The 23,023-nt window shown below is 33.5% G+C and overlaps 10 protein-coding genes across 10 annotated transcripts; 3 read left to right on the forward strand and 7 right to left on the reverse strand.

Annotated features, from left to right (window-relative positions):
- Nucleotides 1–276: 276 nt before the first annotated feature.
- Nucleotides 277–2,445, reverse strand: COY1 (CCAAT displacement transcription factor COY1; the record flags this gene model as incomplete). Its single annotated transcript, XM_001646803.1, has 1 exon — nucleotides 277–2,445. One exon carries the CDS (start codon nucleotides 2,443–2,445, stop codon nucleotides 277–279), a length of 2,169 nt encoding a protein of 722 aa, XP_001646853.1.
- A 684-nt stretch (nucleotides 2,446–3,129) lies between these two features.
- RFA3 (Rfa3p) lies at nucleotides 3,130–3,480 on the reverse strand (the record flags this gene model as incomplete). Its single annotated transcript, XM_001646804.1, has 1 exon — nucleotides 3,130–3,480. One exon carries the CDS (start codon nucleotides 3,478–3,480, stop codon nucleotides 3,130–3,132), a length of 351 nt encoding a protein of 116 aa, XP_001646854.1.
- A 492-nt stretch (nucleotides 3,481–3,972) lies between these two features.
- Nucleotides 3,973–5,175, reverse strand: Kpol_2002p68 (PGA52 family protein; the record flags this gene model as incomplete). Its single annotated transcript, XM_001646805.1, has 1 exon — nucleotides 3,973–5,175. One exon carries the CDS (start codon nucleotides 5,173–5,175, stop codon nucleotides 3,973–3,975), a length of 1,203 nt encoding a protein of 400 aa, XP_001646855.1.
- Nucleotides 5,176–7,165: 1,990 nt separating this feature from the next.
- LST4 (Lst4p) lies at nucleotides 7,166–9,559 on the reverse strand (the record flags this gene model as incomplete). The annotated part of the gene is made up of 1 exon (XM_001646806.1): nucleotides 7,166–9,559. The coding sequence occupies one exon, from the start codon at nucleotides 9,557–9,559 to the stop codon at nucleotides 7,166–7,168; it is 2,394 nt and encodes a 797-aa protein (XP_001646856.1).
- Nucleotides 9,560–11,127: 1,568 nt separating this feature from the next.
- On the reverse strand, nucleotides 11,128–12,996 carry TPO5 (Tpo5p; the record flags this gene model as incomplete). Its single annotated transcript, XM_001646807.1, has 1 exon — nucleotides 11,128–12,996. One exon carries the CDS (start codon nucleotides 12,994–12,996, stop codon nucleotides 11,128–11,130), a length of 1,869 nt encoding a protein of 622 aa, XP_001646857.1.
- Nucleotides 12,997–14,566: 1,570 nt separating this feature from the next.
- Nucleotides 14,567–15,625, forward strand: ERG20 (bifunctional (2E,6E)-farnesyl diphosphate synthase/dimethylallyltranstransferase; the record flags this gene model as incomplete). Its single annotated transcript, XM_001646808.1, has 1 exon — nucleotides 14,567–15,625. One exon carries the CDS (start codon nucleotides 14,567–14,569, stop codon nucleotides 15,623–15,625), a length of 1,059 nt encoding a protein of 352 aa, XP_001646858.1.
- A 1,093-nt stretch (nucleotides 15,626–16,718) lies between these two features.
- Nucleotides 16,719–17,003, forward strand: QCR8 (ubiquinol--cytochrome-c reductase subunit 8; the record flags this gene model as incomplete). Its single annotated transcript, XM_001646809.1, has 1 exon — nucleotides 16,719–17,003. The coding sequence occupies one exon, from the start codon at nucleotides 16,719–16,721 to the stop codon at nucleotides 17,001–17,003; it is 285 nt and encodes a 94-aa protein (XP_001646859.1).
- A 718-nt stretch (nucleotides 17,004–17,721) lies between these two features.
- Nucleotides 17,722–18,138, forward strand: MRPL38 (mitochondrial 54S ribosomal protein uL14m; the record flags this gene model as incomplete). Its single annotated transcript, XM_001646810.1, has 1 exon — nucleotides 17,722–18,138. The coding sequence occupies one exon, from the start codon at nucleotides 17,722–17,724 to the stop codon at nucleotides 18,136–18,138; it is 417 nt and encodes a 138-aa protein (XP_001646860.1).
- A 460-nt stretch (nucleotides 18,139–18,598) lies between these two features.
- On the reverse strand, nucleotides 18,599–18,988 carry MRP49 (mitochondrial 54S ribosomal protein mL61; the record flags this gene model as incomplete). The annotated part of the gene is made up of 1 exon (XM_001646811.1): nucleotides 18,599–18,988. One exon carries the CDS (start codon nucleotides 18,986–18,988, stop codon nucleotides 18,599–18,601), a length of 390 nt encoding a protein of 129 aa, XP_001646861.1.
- An 805-nt stretch (nucleotides 18,989–19,793) lies between these two features.
- Nucleotides 19,794–21,065, reverse strand: TPK3 (cAMP-dependent protein kinase catalytic subunit TPK3; the record flags this gene model as incomplete). The annotated part of the gene is made up of 1 exon (XM_001646812.1): nucleotides 19,794–21,065. The coding sequence occupies one exon, from the start codon at nucleotides 21,063–21,065 to the stop codon at nucleotides 19,794–19,796; it is 1,272 nt and encodes a 423-aa protein (XP_001646862.1).
- Nucleotides 21,066–23,023: the final 1,958 nt, after the last annotated feature.

Below are 23,023 nucleotides of genomic sequence, written 5' to 3' on the forward strand. Positions count from 1 at the left end.
TGTGTAATTTAACAACGCAATTAATAAAACTTTATTCATAAATTTTATATTTTTACTACTTCTGTTATATAAAAAAGTAAAATGTAGCCTAAAAGGCTACTAATAAAGGATCAGGGGTTACTAATAATTTTGTTATTTCGGTTCCTTACATTGATATACAAAGAGTATGATGAATCTTAAAAATCTGTTAGAAGAATTTATAATCTACAAAAATATTGCTAACGAGATATAGAATGCTTTATATTTTATTATTCATAAGAGTTTAATGGTTTATATCTAAACTACAACATTTCGCCCAACAGCTTGGCCGGCATTAACACCAACTGCATTGGAACCGGCAATACTACCTGCAGCCTTACCAGCCATTCCAGCAGCAACACCTGCACCTGAACCTGAACCTGCAACAGCACCGGCGCCAACCGCATTAGCACTGCCAATATCTATGTTTCCAGCTTGCTCCAGACCACTGGAGATACCATTTGAAGTGTTGATCAAATCACTTGGTGTATAAGGATTAGAATTTGCAAAATACATTAACAATACAATCAGCACACCATGAATCCCTAAGGAATAGAAAATAAAGATCGCTCTTGAAGTTCTGCTTGATGATACAATATTGGCAAATTTCATGAATAACCTTTCAGTAATTGGCAATCTGTGAGTTTTATAATATTCTGATTCCTTTTTTTTAACATCTATTAATGGGTTTAATGAGTCTTCAAAATTCTTGGATATCTGAGCCTCAACGTCAGCGTCTGCATAATTAATTTCTGAGCTAGAGGAAGAACCCTTATATGAGGATGTAAAACGAGAGCGATCACTTAACTTTTGGTTATCTGCTTGTAATTTGCTTAATTCAGCTCTCAATTTGGCCTTCTCTGTATTGAACTGTCTTAGTTGCTTTTCAAGTTCCATGTTTCTAGTACGGAATCTATCTCTTTGCTTTGTAACTATTGGTAAAATAGAGTTATTATTTACTAATGAAGGTAATTCGGATTCTTCAGGAATACCGACAATGGAACTTGTTGGAGATAACTTACCGCCACCGCCAACTCTATTGTGTATTTGTCTCGTAGCTCCAGACCTCATACTGGCAGCATCATTGAATTTTTGATCAATATCTTCAACTTTTTCTAGATCAATTTCTAGCTTTGCATTTAACTTTTCTAAGTCAGCAATATTTGCATTTAATTTTGAAATTGAATCTTTCAACGCTTTTATCTCTTCAGTTTTCCCAACATCCTTTGCACGTAATTCTGCCAAGTTTGATTGTAATTTCTTATTTGCTGAAATCAAAGTATTCTCCATTTTATTCTTATTCAAATTATCTTGATCTAATTCTAATTCATCATCTGAAGTAGCATCTTCTACACCAAATTCAATTTTTTTCAATGCAGTTAATTCGTCTTTTATTTGATTATAGTCAGAGAAATTATTTAACTTCCTTCTGACTGTCTCCAATTCAGATTTATAAGATTCTAATTCTGCTTTGGACAATTTGTATTTTTCATCTGAAGTAGTTTGAACCTTTTCATGAGATGCACGTTCACGTTCAACTGATGCACTCAAAAGTGCATTTTCACTTTCCAGTTGACTAATCTTAACTTCTTTAGCTAACAATTCAGATTCTTTTTCTGCAGAGTTAGTAGCTTTGGCTAATGAGCTGGTTAACTCTTCATTTCTCTTTTCTAATTGGAATACTCTAGATTGGGCAGATTCTAACTCTTGAATCAAAAAATTACTTTCCGATACATTAACAAATTTGGAACCATCACTGGAAGTGGATTGATCTTGTGAATCTTGTCCTTCGTCCAAATCAATTTGTTTTGATATCTTTGTCTCTAAAACTTTGTTATTAGCCTTTAGAATTTCCAATTGCTTTGTAATTTCACTCTCCTTCTCATTCCAATTTTTTTGTTTGGCTTCCCAAACAGAGGTCAATTCCTTCTCTTGAGCTGATAATCTTTTGGATAAAACTTCAGCAGAACTTTGTTCCAAATCCAATAACCTAGATTTCAAACTTTCATAATCAGCATATTTTGCTAACTTGTCTTGCAAATCATCCACTTTTTCTTTCAATACAGCTGAATCTTCAATATTTTGAAATTTATCAATTGAGTTCTGTAACAAAGGCTTGGGATCTGGGGTTTCTGATAGTTTTGCATAAATATTGATTAAAATAGATTCACAGAATTGAGATCTCTTAGTAAGGTCATCGATCTCTTGTTGGTATTGTTTAATAATCTTATTAACTTGACCAAGTTTTTCATCTGTTGGCAATTTTTTAAACTTCTTGGTTTCAGCTGCCAGGATTTTTCTAGAACCCAATGAATTTGTCTCCTTTTCTTTGACTTCCAATACATCATCATCTAACTGCTTTTGTAAACCTGATAAGTCAGCTTTAGTCCATAGCTCTAAAGCATGGTTATATACTGAAGTATCCATCCTTAATAGTTGATATGGATTTAACGATAGGTATTCTTTGGGATGTACAGAATCTTAAAATAGAGATCCCAAAGTAGTATCGATTAGATGTCTGGCTTGATTAAAATAAAAGACACTTTATCCAATAGATGAACAGTTTCTTTTATATCCCATTTAGTAGCTGCCGTTTATCATTTTATAATAGTCCATGACACGTAATTTGTAGGAACCTTGGCATCGTATCAGATGAGTTTCAAATTAAAGGCTTAAACTGAAAGCTACAGGCACACCGACTAGACCCTAATTAAAGCGTTGAATACTTTCTTGGCATCAGATCATTTTGTTAAATTACTTTATGTATATATGTATATGTATATGTATATGTATATGTATATGTATATATGATTATTTATAGGAATGAATTCATCCCACTAGAAGGTTATTCATATCTGATTACAGGAAAAAAATCACAGTAAGCTCTGTCAGACAATTTATTTGCAAGTAAATTGAAGCCACTACAACACCAAAAAGGTAACCTCTTAAAATCAGGATCATGAAACTTTTGATGGACAATATGCTCTTGGTTCCTCCGCAAAAACTATCTCTTATATCAGTTCTTTCATCTGTCAATAAGAAGAATAAAAAAATATATATATATAATACAAAGTGAATTTGACAATCTTTTATTTATCTATACTTTGTTTTTTAATATATTTCAGGGAATTTTTTGGTCAATTGTTGTAATGCTACTATACCATCAATACTAATCTGTTCATTCTCTTCTAGAATGCATGGAACAGCATCTAGTACTAAAAAACCGACTTCACCACTATCGCTTGATCTGCAAACAAATTCGTACCAAGCATCTGTATCGAACTCTCTATTCATAGATACTCTTACGTTGCTCAAAGTAATCATTTCACCTCCTTCAGATGGTGAACTTAAAACCAAAGAAGACTCACTAGGTTGAGATTTGACTTGAGCAATTAGTCTGAATACTGGTGATACATTTTCTGCAATTTCACGAGGATCTAATCTTGGGGTTTCACTAGCCATGTTGTAATGATTGTATTTGTATTAATATGTTTGTAAGATATGTTTTTATTGATTTCTATAATGCTTCTTTCCATTTAAAGTTCTATGTTTTTGGTTAAAATACATCAAACTTCCTCTTTTTAAATTAGTAAAGTTAAAAACGCGTAAACTTCGTTTCGTGTAACATCACGTGGTCTACATTCTAAACGTCTCAAATACCTGTAAATGCTTGTATAACAATGAGTAGATCGATTAGAATCAAGAGATAGACTAAAGACTTTATTGAAGTATCTGACAACTGTTGTCTTCTTTGTATATATACATATATTTATTCAATAATTTTTTCCAATTTGCAAAACTGGTTTAAGTAACAATATAAATGATAACTTATCAATTAATTCAAAATGAATATACACATATATATACTATATTTTATTCAATTTAATATACATAAAACAAAGTCCTTGAATAGTGAGTGTATAAAATAAAATGTCTCTAAAATTACAATGCAGTCTATATCATAAAAGTATGAATAATTGCGGTAAATGCAGTAATAAAATAATACCAGAATGAATTAACTTTGCCCAAAGTAGAGCCGCTAGATTTGGATTTAGTGGCAGTAGCTGAACTAGTTGAGATTACTGCTAACTGAGTTGAATAAGTGTCAGAGTTAGGGATACCAGAAACTAATGCAATAACTTTTTCTGCTGCGTAAGTAGTGTTGAACTCAATATCTGGTGACAAGAAAGAGATGACATCACCATTTGAATCAAAAACGACACCACCTTTCATAGTATTAGTAGTGTTTCTTGAGAAATGACCATCAGCTTGAATACCAGTACCTAAATCAGCAATACCTTGGTAGGTGTGGAAAGTAGAATATAAGTTATTTCTTTCAGTACCATTCATAATTTCGAAAATATCAAATTCACCACAACCACTTGACCAACAAGAACAGTTTGTATTTGATGGGTATTGAGAAGTTCTTGCGATTTGGTCATTCAATAACCAGATAGCTGGAAGATCGTAGTATTCGAAAGAAGTACTGTTAGTTTGAGTTTCAGTTGGCATTTCAAATTCGAATAAGAACATTTTGGTAACACCACCAAACCCGTAATAAGCAGGGATACCACTACGGTAAACACCACAACCTTTGCTAGAACCTGATGATGGACAAGAAACGTTGGAGTAGATGGTATATTCTTGATCAGAAGAAATGTAATTGTCTTGTTCTAAAATAGTAGAAGCGGAAGAGTAGCCAGTACCGTTTTTAGAAGCATAAGATAAAGCTTTACCCAAACATGGAGAAGAATCACCAGCTTTTGTTAAGAAAGTAATATTTTGAGAAGTTTGAGATGAAGCATCGTAATAAGCCATACGATCCCAGCTGACTGAACTTCTATTAATATTAATAACAAAGGAACTTGAAGAGTAAAATGCAAATTGTTTTAAAGTCAATGGACCACGGAAGTGGACAGAAACGTAATCAGCCAAAGGAGCATTGGCACCGCCAAATGATACTGGACTACCTACTTCACAAGAACAGGTATCCTTATCGATATTATTTAATTTGGACACTGGATTATAGGTACCGGAGAAACCTACGTTAGTGAACGATATCTTTCTATAAGCTTGACTTGTTGCAGCATTAACATTAACCAATTGCAAAAAAATTGCAATGAACATGCATAAACGATTGAAAGTATTATTGATCATTTTTGGTTACTTAAACTTTAGCAAAATTATTTTTTTCTTTATCAGACACACTGACTTTAATATATATATCTAGAGATCTGTATATATATTATGGTTGAATCGATCTAAACAGGCACCTGATGAGATCGAATGGTAAAGGTAGATTTGAATCTGATTGAATATCACTAGAGGAAAAAAACTTGTCTTGATAAGTGATTATAACAACTGCCAACTATCGTTATTTGTAGTCGTGGTCGTGGTCGTCGTTGTTATCGCAGTCGTGGTCACCGTATAACTTCAAATTAGTAGATATATAAAGCACTTATATATGAATTCAAAACTAAGTAAAAGTCAATCGAATGAACATTGGGAGGTGGCAGTGGGGGTGAATGAATTGATTCCATTTCTAATTATACCATCAAACCTTCCATCAGGATGAGTATATATAATATTTTTCCATAGTGAAGATACAGAGATGGATGGATTATTGACAAGAATCAGAAAAGAAATGCAAATGACCAGAAGAAGAAAAAAAATGAAAAAAGAAAGCCAGGAACAATAAATGGTATCTCACCATCTGGTTACTAGGACCATATATTTACGTGGATTAATCAGTACAATACAATTGATTAAATGAAATGGGTTATAAGAGATGACGAACAAGCTCTACATTTTCGATTACCGTGTATTTCACTTATCTGGTACAACAAGATAACTGAAAGAGAGAGAAATATGAGAGTGATATCATTATTGCCTTCTATTGCATTAATACGTACTAGTTCACTTTTGGTGTTTTGAGGTCGAGTTCCTACAAGCCGTTGTCTAGTACTGGAAAAATTGATGTATTAAATTGCATCAAGTCGAACACCAAAAAATACTAGTGGTAAAGGGATCTAACCGTCTTTTTGTCTTAGGTTTCCTTCTTTTATGTCCCATCGAAAGGAATTATTGCAAGTATAGGTATCTTTTATGGTCATATATAGGAGAATTGTACATAGATGGAATAAACTAGTAAGTGATGAACAAATGTCTATAGGTCAAATTTTGCTGGCTTAAACTGTCGAACATTAATATCCTTCCTCTAAATAACCGTTTTATCCCGGTGTTGCACTATTTCAGTGTTCTTGTTCTTGTTCTGGTCAGTGTTTTCGAAACCTCAACTGCTCTTTGGTCTCTCTGATATCTGGTTCTCTACTTTCAGCTTGTTATCTGACTACTGAAAAGTTTTTCCTACTGCCTCTAAAAGTTCTTGATCATTCATGAATAAAAAAAATGGCTAATGACAGTGAGGTTATTTCTTGTGTGAATACAACACCAAGAGAGAAGTTTTTACTTGCATAATCTTGCGTTTTCTTTTGTAATAAATTTTCTTTGTCACTGGTTTCCTTTGGGTATTCATTGAATTGCTTTTCTCTCCACTCCAGTGCCATCCATGGCTTGGCACAGTTGTTGATGATGCTCTTCTGATTTTTCAAGAGTAAATTCCAAGTATAATGCTATAACAATCGAGAGTTTTGTTAAAAATTCATACTGATAAAAATGGGTGCTTATACACACATCTTTAAAAATTCATGGGCCAATTGGTTTTGCTTTAGAGTGTTGTCTCATATGGTATCTATTCCAAATAATTGGGATTAGAATTGAAGAATCTGGATGTGGATTTGTCTACATTGTTAGGAGTGGTTTTGGAAATTTGATGGAGCTTTACTTGCCAAGCAGAAGACCCATTCAATCAAGTAAGGGCAAATCAGCCAAGGCTCAGCTCAACCTGCAAAAGTAGTTTGAATTATATTTGTCTATGCATTAGTTGTTTATACTATTTATTATTAATTAAATATTTTAAAGTTAAAAATTCGCCAAGTACAGCAACAATATTGATTGGTATTTAATATTGTATTGACCTCTTGAATTTTATCTATATGTGTATGGTTATTGGCTTTAAATGTTCAATATGTCTGTGAGATGGGGAAATATGGCTTAGAAATTTTAGCTCCTTCCCTTTTTATTTGTTTCATGTCTTGGTATCTTTGAAATAGATTATACTTTTGAACAACTTTAATAGTTCTTCTTGGCGAGCCTCTTGTGTCATAGCCGTCGAAGTGTCGGCTGATGACTGGATTGGTTTTAACAATTCAGATGCCCTTTTTAGTGTACTCTCGATAAGTAATATGCAATTGTTCAATTCTAAAGATAGATTGGCTTGCGGTTTCCCATTATGAAACATTCGTGCAGTTTTTTGGATTAATTTAAATGAATTGGTATCTTGGGTATTATTTTTGTATTCCTTCTTAATGGTTACTTCTTTAATATCCCGTGTAGAAAGAGATATTAACAGCGCCTTCGAATATGAATATACACTCAAGTCTTTCTTCATTGAAGTTATCACTTTGGATTCAGATTCGTTGTTAGCAGGAAATGCTTGTAATTTAAACCAACTGTTATAATTCCTTAAATAGCTAGTATATCTTGGTAGCAATTCACTAGACTTCTCAACACAATCTTGATTGAGAATCTCAATCTCCAATACTCCAGCATGAATCATATTACCAGGTGTCACAGTCAGTCCACACTCTAATTTCCTTCCTGGTTTACATATTTTATCAAATGCATCATCTAGTAATTCTGTTTGTGATATTCTTTGAAAGTCCCTTTCAATATGCACATTATACATCCTATTAGGCTCGGTGATGCTTTTAGTCGTCCATGGCACCGAAGCACTAGATACTGTAGTATTTGAAGTTGTAGCAGTAGCGCTATTTTCAACATGAGGAGAATTTGGTGTTCCAAACCATGGGTATTCATCATATTCACTGATTGATGGTGATTGTTGTGGTGTTATACCAAACCCTGCCCTTAATTGTTGAATAGAATTTCCACTATTAGTCCTATGGATACTTGCGGCACGATCCCATGATTCATTTGAATTTGAAGGAGAACTATATTGCATAAATTGACTTATGTTCGGTCTCTTATTAAACCAAGAACCGTAGGATGTACCATAGTTATTTGAGAGTGATGCATAAAGTTGATGTAATGAATTGCTGCCACTTTTTAGTGATGAAGGTTGTATTACTTCCGCTAGTGACTCGCCAGAAGAAATCGATGCCACACTATGAGCACTACGCCTACGAGGAATCTCCCAACCTTTATTTGAGTTTTGATATTTTGTAGATGCAGGTGAAACTGAAATGCTGCTATTAGAATTTGTCTTTTTGATCATGTGAATTTCTGTGCTGGATGTGTTAACTGTATCTATGCTATCTAATTGTTCAAGCTTTGTGCTTAGTTCATTATCCTCATCTGTATGCAAAAGAGGACCCTTATACTTTGGCTCTAAAATACCTGAAATTATATTAATTAGTTTATTCGATACTACCATGTTACCTGACATGATGGCGATCCTAGTGCTTTCGGAAGATTTCAACTCCTCTTTAAAATTGACTATAATTATTGCTAATAATGTTGATAAGAAGTTCATTCGTGGGCCATCTTTTAATTCCATCCAATTGAACACATCTTTAAACCATAATTCCACAAATTTCATTAATGTCGTTGGGTATAAAAATAATCTTGGTATCTCTGAAATTGATCTTAAACAAGGAACAATTTTTCTTTGTAAAGCAAGTATTATTGATTCAAATTCTGAAACAAATTGAAACCTAGCATCAGCAGGTAGTAAACATGATAATTCTTTATCGCATTGAAGGTGTAAAGTACTTGGAGGTTTTTTCAATCTCGAGATAATTGATATAATAGATGCTTGGGTATTATCTAACCATGTTGAAACTTGTCTCCATGCTTCCATTACCACTGGTAAATAATATGATGGGAGACATAGACAAATGGCTAGTCTGTTGATTTTCGAGCTGACATGAAATGTCCTTGATATTATTAAAATATTTGAATTGGGGATTACTCTTATTTTGTCCACTTCCAAAGAATCTGAAGACCTAACTGGGGAACCAAAAATATATTCTTTTAATTCACTTGGTCTTATCTGTTCGATATAGGAACCCTTTGGAGTCACATAATCCAGTACGACCCGGTAATTATTTCTACATACCATTTGTCCTGTCTCCTCTGTCAATAGTAACCTAAACGAATCTGGTGAAATATTGATATTACTGTTAGTTGATTTTGGGTCGTAATATGCAAGTGATATGTCAGATATGAGGTCCTTTGTTGCAAATAATTTTGATTTTAAATCATCAGACATATGATCCAGGATATTGCCAGATATTGGACGTAGAATAGACGACGTGTCGTCTTTGAAGTTGATAGAAGTTGGGCTGCCATACTGAGACGAAGGTTTTGAATTATATTGTGACGAGGACCCTGAATCAGAGTCGCTTAATGAGGCTGTAGACCCATTAAGCCCATTTTTCCCAAATAAATTTGCGAGCATTGCTTTCCTTAAAATCAAATGAAAAGTTTTTAAAACAGTGGTATATACTTCTTAAGCTTCATAAAACAAAAATATCTCTTATCCTGACACAAATATAGGTTTGAAATAACAATTGGTATTGAGGTATGGAAATAAATAAAAGTAGCTTCTTTGAGGAAGAAGTAGGTTGGTGAAAAAAAGTCCCTGAACTGATGAGTTGAAAGCAATGTCAACTAATGATTAAATGGTATATTGTATATTTTTTTAAAAATAGTTACTCTATCCAGAGCACTAATGTCTTTTTTTTTCTGTTTTATATTAATTTTATCTTATTTTGTTTTATCTTGTTATTATATCTGGACGTGTTATCTTAGAGGCAGAAGCAATGTATGATTCTTCCTAGCCAAATATAATAAAGAAGAAGAAAATCAAATGAACTAGCAATAAAGGTCTAGTTTCCTATTGTATATATGAATATGCCTTCTTAATAATCTGGCAATAGTACCACAAACAGTGACTGCTGATACAAAAAAAAAAATAAAATAAAATAAAAAAGAATATAAATATGCCTAACAGTGAAGTATAAAAAACCTGGAAAACTCTAGCTAAAATAAAACCCAAACGATGCAAACCCAAAACAATCTACTGCAACGTTCTTTAATCAATTTTTTTTTACCTCCAAAATCTTTAATCTTTAATCCCTGTGTAACAGACACCTCTTAAACCCATCTGAACCTAAAACGAAAGAGTCAAAGCAAAATAATATATATACGTTGCCTGTTTTATCCGATTCACTCTCCCCCCACAAAGCAAGGATATAAATTGGCCAACCTATCGATGAACTTGATCCAAACACAAAATATTCAAACCAATGGGTCCAGTCACATTATCCCCCTTTCAAATAATTAAAACTTAAACAAACACTGGATATATAATATAAAAGTGCCTTTAATTAGAAGTAATTTATTACATTATTATTATAACTACTACTACTACTGCTGCTGCTACAATATTGAAATTTTATTCAATTCGGCTCGAATATTTTTCATTTTCTGATTTTTTTCATGATCACTTTTGATTCAATTCTGTGCTATGCTGTGCTATTCTTCTTTTGTCAGTGGACATTTCCTTTCCTTTCCTTTCCCCTTTTGATATTTTCCTCGTTGCTCTGGTCCATTCAGTTACCAGAAAAAGTTGTCATTTGGCTGTTAAGGAAAGGAAAGGAAAGGAAAGGAAAGGAAAGACAGGCATTGACCAATGTTGGAAAAGACTATTATGTAATAAGGTGCTTTACTTCTATGGTTACTACGAAGGGGTGGTTTTGGTGGTTGAAAACAAGTTGGGTTGGACTTGTACTCAATTGGGTGGGTCTCAAGGATCTAGGTTATAATTTAGTTGTAAACGTAATAATTAAAATTTTATTAATGCTAATAGGACGATGTTGTATATATTATAGTCTTCTACCTTGATGAGGATGGGCGGGGGGTGGAAAATGGTATGCTGTCAGTCACTAGGTGTGGTGATATAGGAAAAAGGGTTTGGTTCTCTTTCGAATGGGGGGAGGGGGAGGGGGAATGAAATCTTGGTATTCATTTGTTTCTTTCATCCTCTTCGAATGGATTCGGTTCAGTTGTAGCTAATTCTAAGTCTAGTTCTCTGCTGTTTTGTTCAGAGTTGATTGTATCTCTATCTTTATCTATTGCTGTAGCTGAATCATCATCGAATGGGTTACTCGTCGCAGGCTCTAATCTTTCTGTGTTTGAGTCAGAATCTAGATCTTGTAATGGTACATATCCTGAAACGTTATTGCCGTTGACGGCGGTGGTGGTGTTGATTGATTCGTTCTTTAACTTTCTTGGCTTGTTCATTTCGTCTACAGATGGCAATTGGAAATTGTACTTACCCCATTTAAAATATAATACAGTAATTGATATCAAACAAAAGATGTAGACAATTAACGCATAATTCATAGTTTGGAAGGTGACTGGTATTTGGGGAGGGAAACACACTGACACCATGGACAACAGTAACCAAAGAACTGAAATTATGTTCACAATCCAACCTAGCTTGTATTTCATTTTGACTGGTGCATTACGGATAACACGCCTTCTTGAAAATAATACTAAAATTAAAGGAATTACAGTCGCCGAACACAGACATAACACCGCAGCTCCAATAAAGGCATTAAATGCAGCTGTAGAGAATAATGCTAATAACCCTAGAAAATAAGATATCGCCATGCTTAACCAAATAGAATATTTTGGAACTTTTGAAACAGAAGATGGATCAACATATGTCCACAAATTGTGGTATGGAATGCCGCGATCACGACTGAAACTATAAACAGAACGTGACGAAGTGGTTATAGAACCAATTCCTGAAAAAAATAGATTTCCCAAAATCATTAATACCAAAAAAATTGAAACCACCGTTGAATTTGTTGATTTAGTGAAAATATTGACAATTGGTAGTATTTTATGCCCAGTGAAAAGTGTATCTATATCAGGTAAAATTATCAATATTGGGATTAAAAATATCACACCTGACAAAGTTGAAAGTAATACGGCGTTTGACATACCACGAGGAATATCATTTTCTGGTCTTTTAACTTCTTCAGACAATGCAGGCAACATGCTAAAACCTTGTAAAGTGAAATTGGATTGTTGGAATCCAATAATGAAGGATAATACACCGCTTCCATATCCAGAAAGGTGATTATCAAAATGGAATAGTGCGTATTTTAGAGATCTGAATTTCCCAGAATGGAAAATCAAAAGTAGGATATCTATAAATATGATTGCATAGATGATCCATAGGACACAAATTTTGTTTATAATCTCTATAAATCTTGAAAATTTCAAATTAACTAATCCTACGATTGTGACGACCATATAAAATACGATGACAGTAAAAAAAATTAAATTTGCCTCTGAAATTAGATCTGAATTATTCATTAATATTAGAGAAATAGTTAATTGGGCGCCTGCATAAGTGATACTAGTACTCATAGTCCAATTTCCAATTAGCATTAGCCAACCAGTATACCATGAACAAATTAATTTCAAACTATCAGGAGCTAATAACGCGCTGCTACCATGCAATTCCATTGGGAATTTTGATACGACTTCACCTAGTGATAATGAACAGAACCAAATACTGATGCCTGAAAGTAAGAAACCCATGATAATAGTCAAAGGGCCACCATTTTTCAAACCGATGGACATACTGGTGCACATACCTAGGACAGGGCTCATTAAACCAAAACCTAAACCGACGACAGATGATAAGGAAAGCAATGATTTATCTAATTCTTGCTCATATTTGAATTGCTCTACCACTTCGACCTGATCATTACCTTCATCGTGTAAAGCAGTATGTAAGTTTTCGAAAATTTCATTTGGATCAAAATGTGTAATATTTTCAGCCAGAGTTTCTGGTAGCAATCTATAATCAGGCATTGGTATTTTCTAACTTGATCCAGATGTTATAATAAAAATTGGAATTGATAATTGATAATGCAAAAGGTAAGAAAAGGTGGGAAAAAAAGGACAATTGAATCAATAGCAGCAATTATTGGACACTAATGGAACAAATCAGAATTTGATATAGCTTTTTTCGAGAGAGACTAAACCTCTTTAACCTACAATTTAGACCTTTGAAGTTAAAACGATGCTTTTCAATTAGGACAATCAATTTAGCCTAACCCAAAAAAAGAAAGGAATAATAGAGGATAATGAGTTCCCAAATGGATAACCGACAATGAAGTGCAGTTTCTAGATACACTTGATGATTTGTGATCAAAGTAATATAGGTTTCTTGCTTTGAAACCTTTATAAATCAGGTGCATTTTACTTCATTGCGTTTAAGTTTGCTCTTCTTTAAAAGGCTGAGTCTTGTAAGAATATGCACGAGTCACGTTTATATCACGTGTTTTCTTTACATAACGGTAAGATGTATTTGATGTATACCCAAACACACACACAGGGAGATATTAGAAACCATTGTTACCTAACTTTCATATACCAAGAGATGTCCTGTAAACCATTGGGACACAATACAACCGTTATTCATAACTAGCTTAACCTTCTAAGACCATAAGCTCTTACGGTTACTCAGAATAGGCAAATTTCACTACTATACCATACCGTTCATTACTCAGTGGTAAACCGAACAAACAAGATAATGGCAGTAACAGCAAGAGGAACGACCGTTTGAAATACCACATTGCAGACAAAAACCCTCGCAACAAGACAACTTCTGAACCTTATCAATGAGAATTTCCAATTCAGATCCAAGCTCAACTTCAGATTTAAGCTCAGATTTGACCTCGTAACTGCTGCTTAGTGCAACAAACTCATCGAACAGAGAGAGAGAGAGAGATATCGCTTTCTAGATGTGTGTTATATACACTTACTTACTCATTACATAGAAGGTATCTCATCTTTCTCGCTTCTCTTGCATCCATTTTCTATAGACTAATTCTTACCATTGATCTAGAACAACTAATTTCTTCTTTCCACCTGCAGTTGTAGTTGTAGCTACAACATGTTGTCCACTCACTGGCTTGGAAATTTACCGCATTTTGCCAATTCATCATTACCAGATTCAAGACAACGAACGTTCAACAGCGAGAAGAAATCGATGAAACTTTTCTTGTTATCCAAAATTTCATTTGGTTCCTTTCCACTTCAATTCAACTCGAATTCTTATTGCAACCGAAATTAGCATTAGCAAGAAGTTCTTACACTTTCATCTTAGTATCTCTTCTCTGTTAATATAGCTATGTTTAAGCTTTTTTGAAATTATTGGTATTGATGGTATTTTGTAACAACGTATACACACACACATATATATATAAAGGGTTTATATCATTTGTAATTGATGTTTCTTGTTAGGATATACTGATTTGTAGGCTCTCCAGTTTCTTATCTTTTCTATTTAGTTATTCTGTTCTAGTTTTTTACTATTCAATTCAAGTTCAAGTGTGTCAAGACATCTAGTTCTCATATCGTATATCTACATTCAAAAATGTCATCAAAAGAAGCTATTAGATCAAAGTTCGTTGATGAATTCCCAACTTTAGTTGAAGAATTGAAACAAGTCTTGGTCAAGTATGGTATGCCGGAAGAAGCTATTCAATGGTATGAAAAGAATTTAAACTACAACACTCCAGGTGGTAAATTGAACAGAGGTTTGTCTGTTGTCGACACTTATGCTATCTTGAAAGGTTACAACTCTGTTGACGATTTATCTAAGGATGAATACAGAAGGGTTGCCGTTTTGGGTTGGTGTGTTGAATTATTGCAAGCTTACTTCTTGGTTGCTGATGACATGATGGATAAATCAATCACTAGAAGAGGTCAACCTTGTTGGTATCGTGTCGAAGATGTTGGTGAAATTGCCATCAACGATGCTTTCATGTTAGAAGCTGCTATTTATGAATTGTTGAAGAAATACTTCAGAAGTGAGTCTTATTATATCGATTTGATTGAATTGTTCCATGATGTTACTTTCCAAACTGAAATGGGTCAATTATTAGATTTGATCACTGCTCCAGAAGAATCCGTCGATTTAAGTAAATTTTCTTTAGAAAAACATTCTTTCATCGTTATCTTCAAGACTGCATATTACTCTTTCTATTTACCAGTTGCATTGGCTATGTACGTTGCTGGTAACCATGATCCAAAGGATTTGAAACAAGCTCAAGATGTTCTAATCCCATTAGGTGAATACTTCCAAATTCAAGATGATTACTTAGACTGTTTCGGTACTCCTGAACAAATTGGTAAGATTGGTACCGATATCCAAGATAACAAGTGTTCTTGGGTTGTTAACAAAGCTTTGCAATTAGCTACTCCTGAACAAAGAAAACTATTAGATGAAAACTACGGTAGAAAGAATTCTGAAATGGAAGCTAAATGTAAGAAATTATTCAATGAAATGGGTATTGACAAATACTACCATGAATACGAAGAAAAAGTTGCTGAAGATTTGAGAGCCAAGATTGCTCAAGTTGATGAATCTCGTGGCTTCAAAGGTGAAGTTCTAACTGCTTTCTTGAACAAAGTTTATAAGAGAAGCAAATGATTCAAATTGCTTTCTCTTCCATCATTTATTATTTTCCCATCTTTTACATTTTATGTCACCAATTATTTTTGAATGCCACTTTCTTTTTTCTGGTTATAAACTAACAAATGCTCAGGAAGTGGTGCTATCAATGGGTTGTTGATTAATTGCACCGTATACCGCACAATCTATACATATAGGATGTATAAATATAATATAATATATATATCTACATATAAGTATAAATATTTTTCCACGATAGATATAGTAGATCTAATATCAGAAGAAGCCCATCAAGCAAGTATATAACCTCGATGGCTGCAATCAATGGATCAATGAACTAATGAATGTCGCTAATTCAATGGTTGACTATCTATATAGTTGCTGGGTCAAGAGCTTATAGCATTTGTGTATGTGTGTGTGTGTTACGAATAGATAACGCCGCCTGTAAATTGATCACAGGCGCTACCACTTCAACTAGGCTGTCGTCAAAGAATAGAGATATTGTAAGGAAACCGTTTTCTGTGTGTATGTGTGTGGGTAATTGATTGCTTATCTGGATCTTAAGATAGAGTATTAAACGATACAAAGTCTGGAATACAGCAGCACTGCACTCCAAATGGAACGTCTCACTGCATCACGTGATCCTATCAGGACAGAACAGAGCATATCTTGTTTACCCGGATAATTTGAGGTATGCGTAAACCAATCAAATAGCTGCTCGTGTAGAGCGATACCCGATACGTTTATTAAAAATTTTCGGTTTTAACTGTTTGGCTATGGGAAGGGGCCCAGTGCCCAGTAGTTTTTCCCAAATACACTCACTCACCCAATCAACCATAAGATACACAACTCACTCTTGCTATATAAGAAAGAGACTATTGTATCTGTGATTCTTCTATATGGTTGATCGGTTGCTTTATCATATTTTTGGAATTCGTTTGGTTATAATTGAGTTTTCTATCTAATACCAAAGTCAAATATAGTAAGCTAAGCTACACTATCTATCTGCACTAAAAACACCAAAGATAATAAAATTGAATAGTACTTTTAGTGTTATCATTCGATTACAATAGCCAACATACCAGAAATCTTTTTCATAATATAATATACAATGAGTCCTCCAGGTGCTAAAACTTATATGGGTTGGTGGGGTAGTTTAGGTTCCCCAAAGCAAAAGGGTATCACCTCATATGCCGTTTCTCCATATGCTCAAAAGCCATTGAATGGTTCTTTTTACAATGCAATCTTCAACACTGCTAGAAGAGTCAAATCTCAAGCTTTGTACGTTTTGATACCTGCTGGTATCTACTATTACTGGTGGACCAACAGTAGAGATTACAATGAATACTTGTATACCAAGGACGGAAGAGAAGAATTGGAAAGAGTTAACGTTTGATCCTCTTTCTAACTGCAAGAAAGTAAATATTTAAAAGAAAGAAAGAAAGATTTTTTTAGAAACGAAACCCAAAAATAAAACAGATTTTTATTATATATGTATATTCATTTTAACTCACACCCCCCCCCCTCCCCCCTCAATGTTTATATTCTTTAACGTCTATTCATCTCTGACACCAAGATCCAGTTAACGATCCCACAGTCATAGTTTGAGTTGTCCAGAAACTACTTCCTATTTATATTACACTTGTTCCTGCGATGAGGTTCTTTTGTTTCAATCAATGATATAAAATGGTTGAGATGTAAGAGCAATTGCAAAGAATCAAGTATTTTTTTAACTGTCATAAAATAAATAATTATATTATTAATTCACAATTGAATATGTATGTACATATGGATAGATTCTGCCATCTTGAGCACATCATCCATCGATAAATGTAATAACTATGTATGGATGTGTTATATATATAATTAGAAGTCACGTGACGTGAATATTTTACTGATGTCTAATCGAAATTTTATTTTCTTCCTTTCAATGAACTGAAATAAAATTGATATTTCAGTCAAGTACTATAAGATTTGTATAAGAATATAGAACACTTCAGTTGTGGATTACAGATTAACAAGGTATCCAGTTGGCTTAGTTGCAGATTGTGTGGGTAGATTAACTGCTTAGATTCAAGAGTATTACGTTATTATACGATAAAAACGCTGCAAAAATGTTATATCTAAAGTCTATGATTAAGGTTATAGATAACTCTGGTGCTCAATTGGTTGAATGTATCAAAGTTCTAAGAAAGGGTTCTCCACAATCACCAGCTAGGATTGGTGACAAGATTGTCTGTGTTGTTCAAAAGGCAAGACCTCTAACACAAAATATCGTTGGTACATCCAATACCAATAGAGTTAAAAAAGGTGATATTGTTCGTGCTGTAGTGGTACGTACTAAACAAAGAAACATGGTTAGACCAGATGGTTCTGTCGCTAGTTTTGGTGATAATGCTTGTGTTTTAATCAATAAAACTACTGGTGAGCCACTGGGTACGAGAATTATGGCTAACGACGGTGTTGTGGGAAGAGAATTAAAAGCATTAGGTTATAATAAGATTTGTTCCTTGGCCAGCAGAGTGGTTTGAATTCTTTTCCAGAGGACATTTAGAATTTTCCACATCCACTACAAATCCTTATTACATCTAACCCTTTCAATAATTCTTAGCATATATTTGTATATATATATATATGACAAATTTTCGTGTACATACATATTTAGAAATAAAATCGTATATTTAATTAGTTAATTACCGATCTAAGGTTTGGCAGATACCTTCTTTAATAATTCAAGTATGATACATTTGCCATCCTTATTACAATTGAGGCACAAATCAATGCATGGTTAAACAAGATCTCAATAATATTTGGGTATCTCCATATTTTCCAAAAGAAAATGCAAAAGCTGGTTATGAATTCGTCTGAAAGTTAGAATATCAAAGTTATATACTATTTATTATTCTATATGCTTATATACAGGCTGATATGATGAAAGTCATATCTATTAACAGAGTTCGAGGTCCTTTAATGTATTGGTTGAATATATATTTATATTTCTATTAAATCTTTTGTTGGAACTGGTTTATGCTCAACCTCCTCCAACAATCGATCCATTATACTAGTATGTTTTTGGTTTTTCATATTAATAGTTTTCAAAACTTCTCCATCTTTAGAAATAACCTCTAGTTTACATGGAACTCTAACATTGGACTTGTCATTATTCCTAACTCTTAAAACATCGACTTGTAAAGCTGGATTGTAAAACTTTAAAGTTGGCAAATATTCATGCCAAAATTTACGAGCTCCCATATGACCATTGTGATTCTGGTATTGAAAAGTCAGCCTTAAACCAGAATATTTAGCAGAATCTATTAAAATTTGCGGTTTCTTAGTCTTGAAACTAATCTTATTCAAAAAACTTATTTGTTTTGCACTCATCCTTTATTCTGGGGTTTGATGGGAACCTTCACAACTCTATTATTAAGAAGATAGAATAATTGCCAGATTATCTACTTATCAAATGAACTAAAATAAGTTCTCAAATCAAAAACTTTACTCTAATCTAATCCAATTATAGCTTTAACTTAGTATACATTTTAATCAAGTTTAATACATTTTTTTTCAATTATCCCATCCAATTTCATTTGTACAAGTCGCTTTTGAAAGAACTAATGGATCAGGCCGGTGGTTTCAGCAGGGTAAATTTCGAGTTGAGATTACAATGACGACGACAGCAAATAGTGTTATAGTGTTATATAATTATAAAACAAGTTGCATTATTCTATTCTTGTCATGGGGTTTGAACTTTTGATTAGTGTTTCTGTTTGTTGTAGTGTAATTTTTTTGATGAATACCATGATGTGTGGAACTCAATTGATTATAATGCATTTAGTAGATTTCTATTTGACGTGGTTTTAGGTGGACAAAAGAACTGATGGGTTACGTTACGTTACTTTTGTTCAATTGGTATAGAATAACTCGTAATTTCTTGAATATTACAATTATTAGAAAGTCTATATATTATGTAGTAAAAAAAAATGAATCGTTAAATATCTTTTTGTTCGTTCACATCATTTCATGTGTGTTTCACTTTTTGTAGTAGTTGGAGGTATTAATTTGTTACCAATTCCATCTCTATATTGTTAGTTTCCTTGTAAAGAAACTATTTTTAGAGCTCTGATGAAATAGAGTTATTGATAATTCTATTTCAAGTTACTTTTAATAGCAATTGGATGATTTTCTTTTAAAAACCTTGGAATAGGGCATGGTAAGGGTCTTCTCCTTGAACACCATAATTTATTTCTTCTTCTGGATACCTTTCGAATTGCGAGGTATCTCCTCTTCCTTGTCTAATTGGAGGCTCGTATGGTGTTTCTATATTTCTAGATAATAATTTCTCCCATATTACCTCGCTGAACCAAGGATGATTTTTGACATCCTCACTGCCACCTTGTAAGTTACCCAATCTCTTACTCAAATCTCTTGTAATTAATTTTGACAGTAAGTCTTGAACATCTGGATGGAAAAATGGTGGGAACTTTAATGGGGCATTTAAGATATTTTCATATGTTTTCATTGTGTTTGAATCATAAAATGCAGTATAACCAGCCAACATTTCATAAATCAATATACCGAAACTCCACCAATCTACAGATTTATTATAAGGTTTAGTACTAACTACCTCAGGAGCAATGTAATCAGGGGTACCACACAATGTATAAGTGACATCTGGAACATATTTAGCGAATCCAAAATCAGTTATCTTGATATGACCATTTTTATCTAAAAGAATATTTTCAGGCTTTAAATCTCTGTAAATGATATCCATGCTATGAAGATATTCCAAAGCTAAGCAAACTTCAGCAGCATAGAATTTGGCTACTGGGTTTGGAAACCTTTGGGATTTACGTAATAGAGAGAATAATTCACCACCTTCTATATAATCCATAACCATAAAGACTTGTTCCGAATCTTGGAATGTCCCCCACATACGGATTAAAAATGGATGGCTAACCACTGATAGCATTTTTCTTTCATCATTAGTATGCTCCACTTGTTTCAATTTTACCACTGTATGTTTTTTAAGTACTTTTAATGCATAAAATCTTCCATTATGGTTTGAACGCACTAGATGAACTCTACCAAAGGAACCAGTTCCTAGGGTTCTTAGAATTTGGAAATCTCTTAAACTATATTTCCCACTAGTAGTTCTTCCTTGGATAGCTATTGATGAATTTCTATCATCGTCAACTTCATTTCTTCTCTGAAGAGTTCGTACATTTTCCTCGATCTCTTTGTCATCATCTTTATCCTCGTCATCGTCGTCATCGTTGCCTGTATTTGTCGAATTTGCAGCTGGAGTGGCCTTTGTCAACAATGTTTCATTCCTTAAATCCTTCGTTTCTGAAGAGATCACGTCTGTATATCTACTGTTACCGTTTGAAGCCATATTTCCCTTTCTATTTGGTATTCCTAAGGATCTGATTTCGTTGTTCCTCTGGGGGTCAACGTACATAACACAATGTTGCAGTTAACAAATAAATAAAAAAACCAAGTGTAGGAAACAGAATAAAACCTAGACTATATGTTTCTTATGATACAATTCGGAAGATGTGTGTATATATATATGTATCTGTTGCAGTCTGGTATAAGGTTGTGGAGTTAGTTTTCTGTTTCGAATGTGAACTTTAGATCAATCAGCTAGGAGAGGTGTGTTTGCTGGATTGTAGTGTAACAGGTAAATGGAAATGTGAAAATAAAATAAAATAAAATATGTTGTAGTTGTTCTTGTTCTTGTCGTTAAGATTAACTTCGATACTCTCCTCTATACTTCCTTTCAGGGTTAGAAGAAAAAAGACACCTATGAAAAAAATTTTCGTCTAGGTTAATATATATAAAGTGTCTCTAGGTTAAGTTTGAAGTGTAATATAAGCACACAACTAAGTCTTGTAGAGGGATCCTTAATATGTTTGCCAATCAGGTCAATTAATGATAAAAAGATTGAACACAATAGTAGTATAGCTGTGATATATATATATAGATATATATATCTTTTTATTTACCTTCGATCGAATTGGAATTGAAGGAGTAGTTACAATACAGTTGTTATATCAATATCGATATGTATTGACTTTTTGAATGCCTTCTAGAGTAGCTTAAAATAACCAGAAGATTTTTTTTTTCTTTAAAACAAAGTAACCTGTTACTTCTCCTTAAAAAAAAAATTATTCGAGGGTGTTACTTTAACTTAATTGGAATTCAAACCCAAGCTCAAACTCAAACTCAATTTCAAACTCAATTTCAAATTCGAATACTAGTCTCAAGTTATACCTTTAATATTAAATTTTAATATTTTAATACTCTCAATGCTATCGATCAATCAATTAACTCTAGTAGTGAAAAAAAATCAAAAACCCCTGGCTAACTAACCCAACTTGAGAACTCAAGTAAGAATTATTTCACTTTTGTATGCTCTCTCTTCTCTTTCCACTCAGTAAGGAAATGAAATTAAGCTGGAATAAAATAAAGGTAACTCTACAAGAATACAGGAAACGATAAAAAAAAAATGGGAAACCTAAAGGAAATTTTAGTATTGGTGGTATTGGAATCGCAAGTAGAAAGAAATAACTAATTTAATCTAATTTGGACGTAATGCTCCCCTCCCCTTCTCTGCTGAGTAGAGCATAAGCATAGGCATAAGTATAGCATAGCGTAGCACAACATTGCACTCGTAAGACATACAAAGAGATGGATAAAATTCTCTTGTAAATAATTTTCTTCCCCCTGATGGCTAGCTAATATTCATCAACTTCACTTGAGTTAGCTTTTAAAAGTGCGACAAGTACGACTGACAAGTACGAGCAAGAGCAACAGCAAGAGTTGGTGATGGAAAAAAAGTTGCGAGCGAGAGAGAGAGACTTGTTTCTCTCTCTATGTCTGTGTCTCTGGACTGGTCCATGTTAAAAAGCTCAGTTGAAGGAGAAACTAGAACCTGTGTCTGTGTGTGGCATACAGAACAGCTATTTTCCAGGTCCAAGTGATGGCCAGCAACAGGTTAACTTGAAGCAACAAGACCCAACGGCAACAATTCAACAGCAATACTAATAGCAATGGCTACACACACAGTAGCAAAATTTTCAAGAACAGGCTTACACTGGAAGTACTAGCATCATTGAAAAATTTTGATTTATATGGGTCAAGAGATAGAAGGATATGTAAGTTGAGGTTAACTGGGTTTTTACATTGAGATGAAACCAATACAACAGAACAGAAACGAGTCTTGTCTTTTCTGTATGTTTTGTGTGATTTTTTTTTTCAAAGTAATTGAAATAAATCAATGAAAAAGTGTGTGGAAGTAGGAATGAATTCGAAAAAAACCCTTTTTGTAGTATCCAAATTAGCTAATTAGTTACTTGTTACGGATGCCCACTCCAGTTCACCTTTCCCATATATAGAAACTTGAATTAATCCCAA

Source organism: Vanderwaltozyma polyspora, genomic scaffold (genome assembly GCF_000150035.1).
Source record: "Vanderwaltozyma polyspora DSM 70294 KpolScaffold2002 genomic scaffold, whole genome shotgun sequence".
Lineage (NCBI taxonomy): Eukaryota > Fungi > Ascomycota > Saccharomycetes > Saccharomycetales > Saccharomycetaceae > Vanderwaltozyma > Vanderwaltozyma polyspora.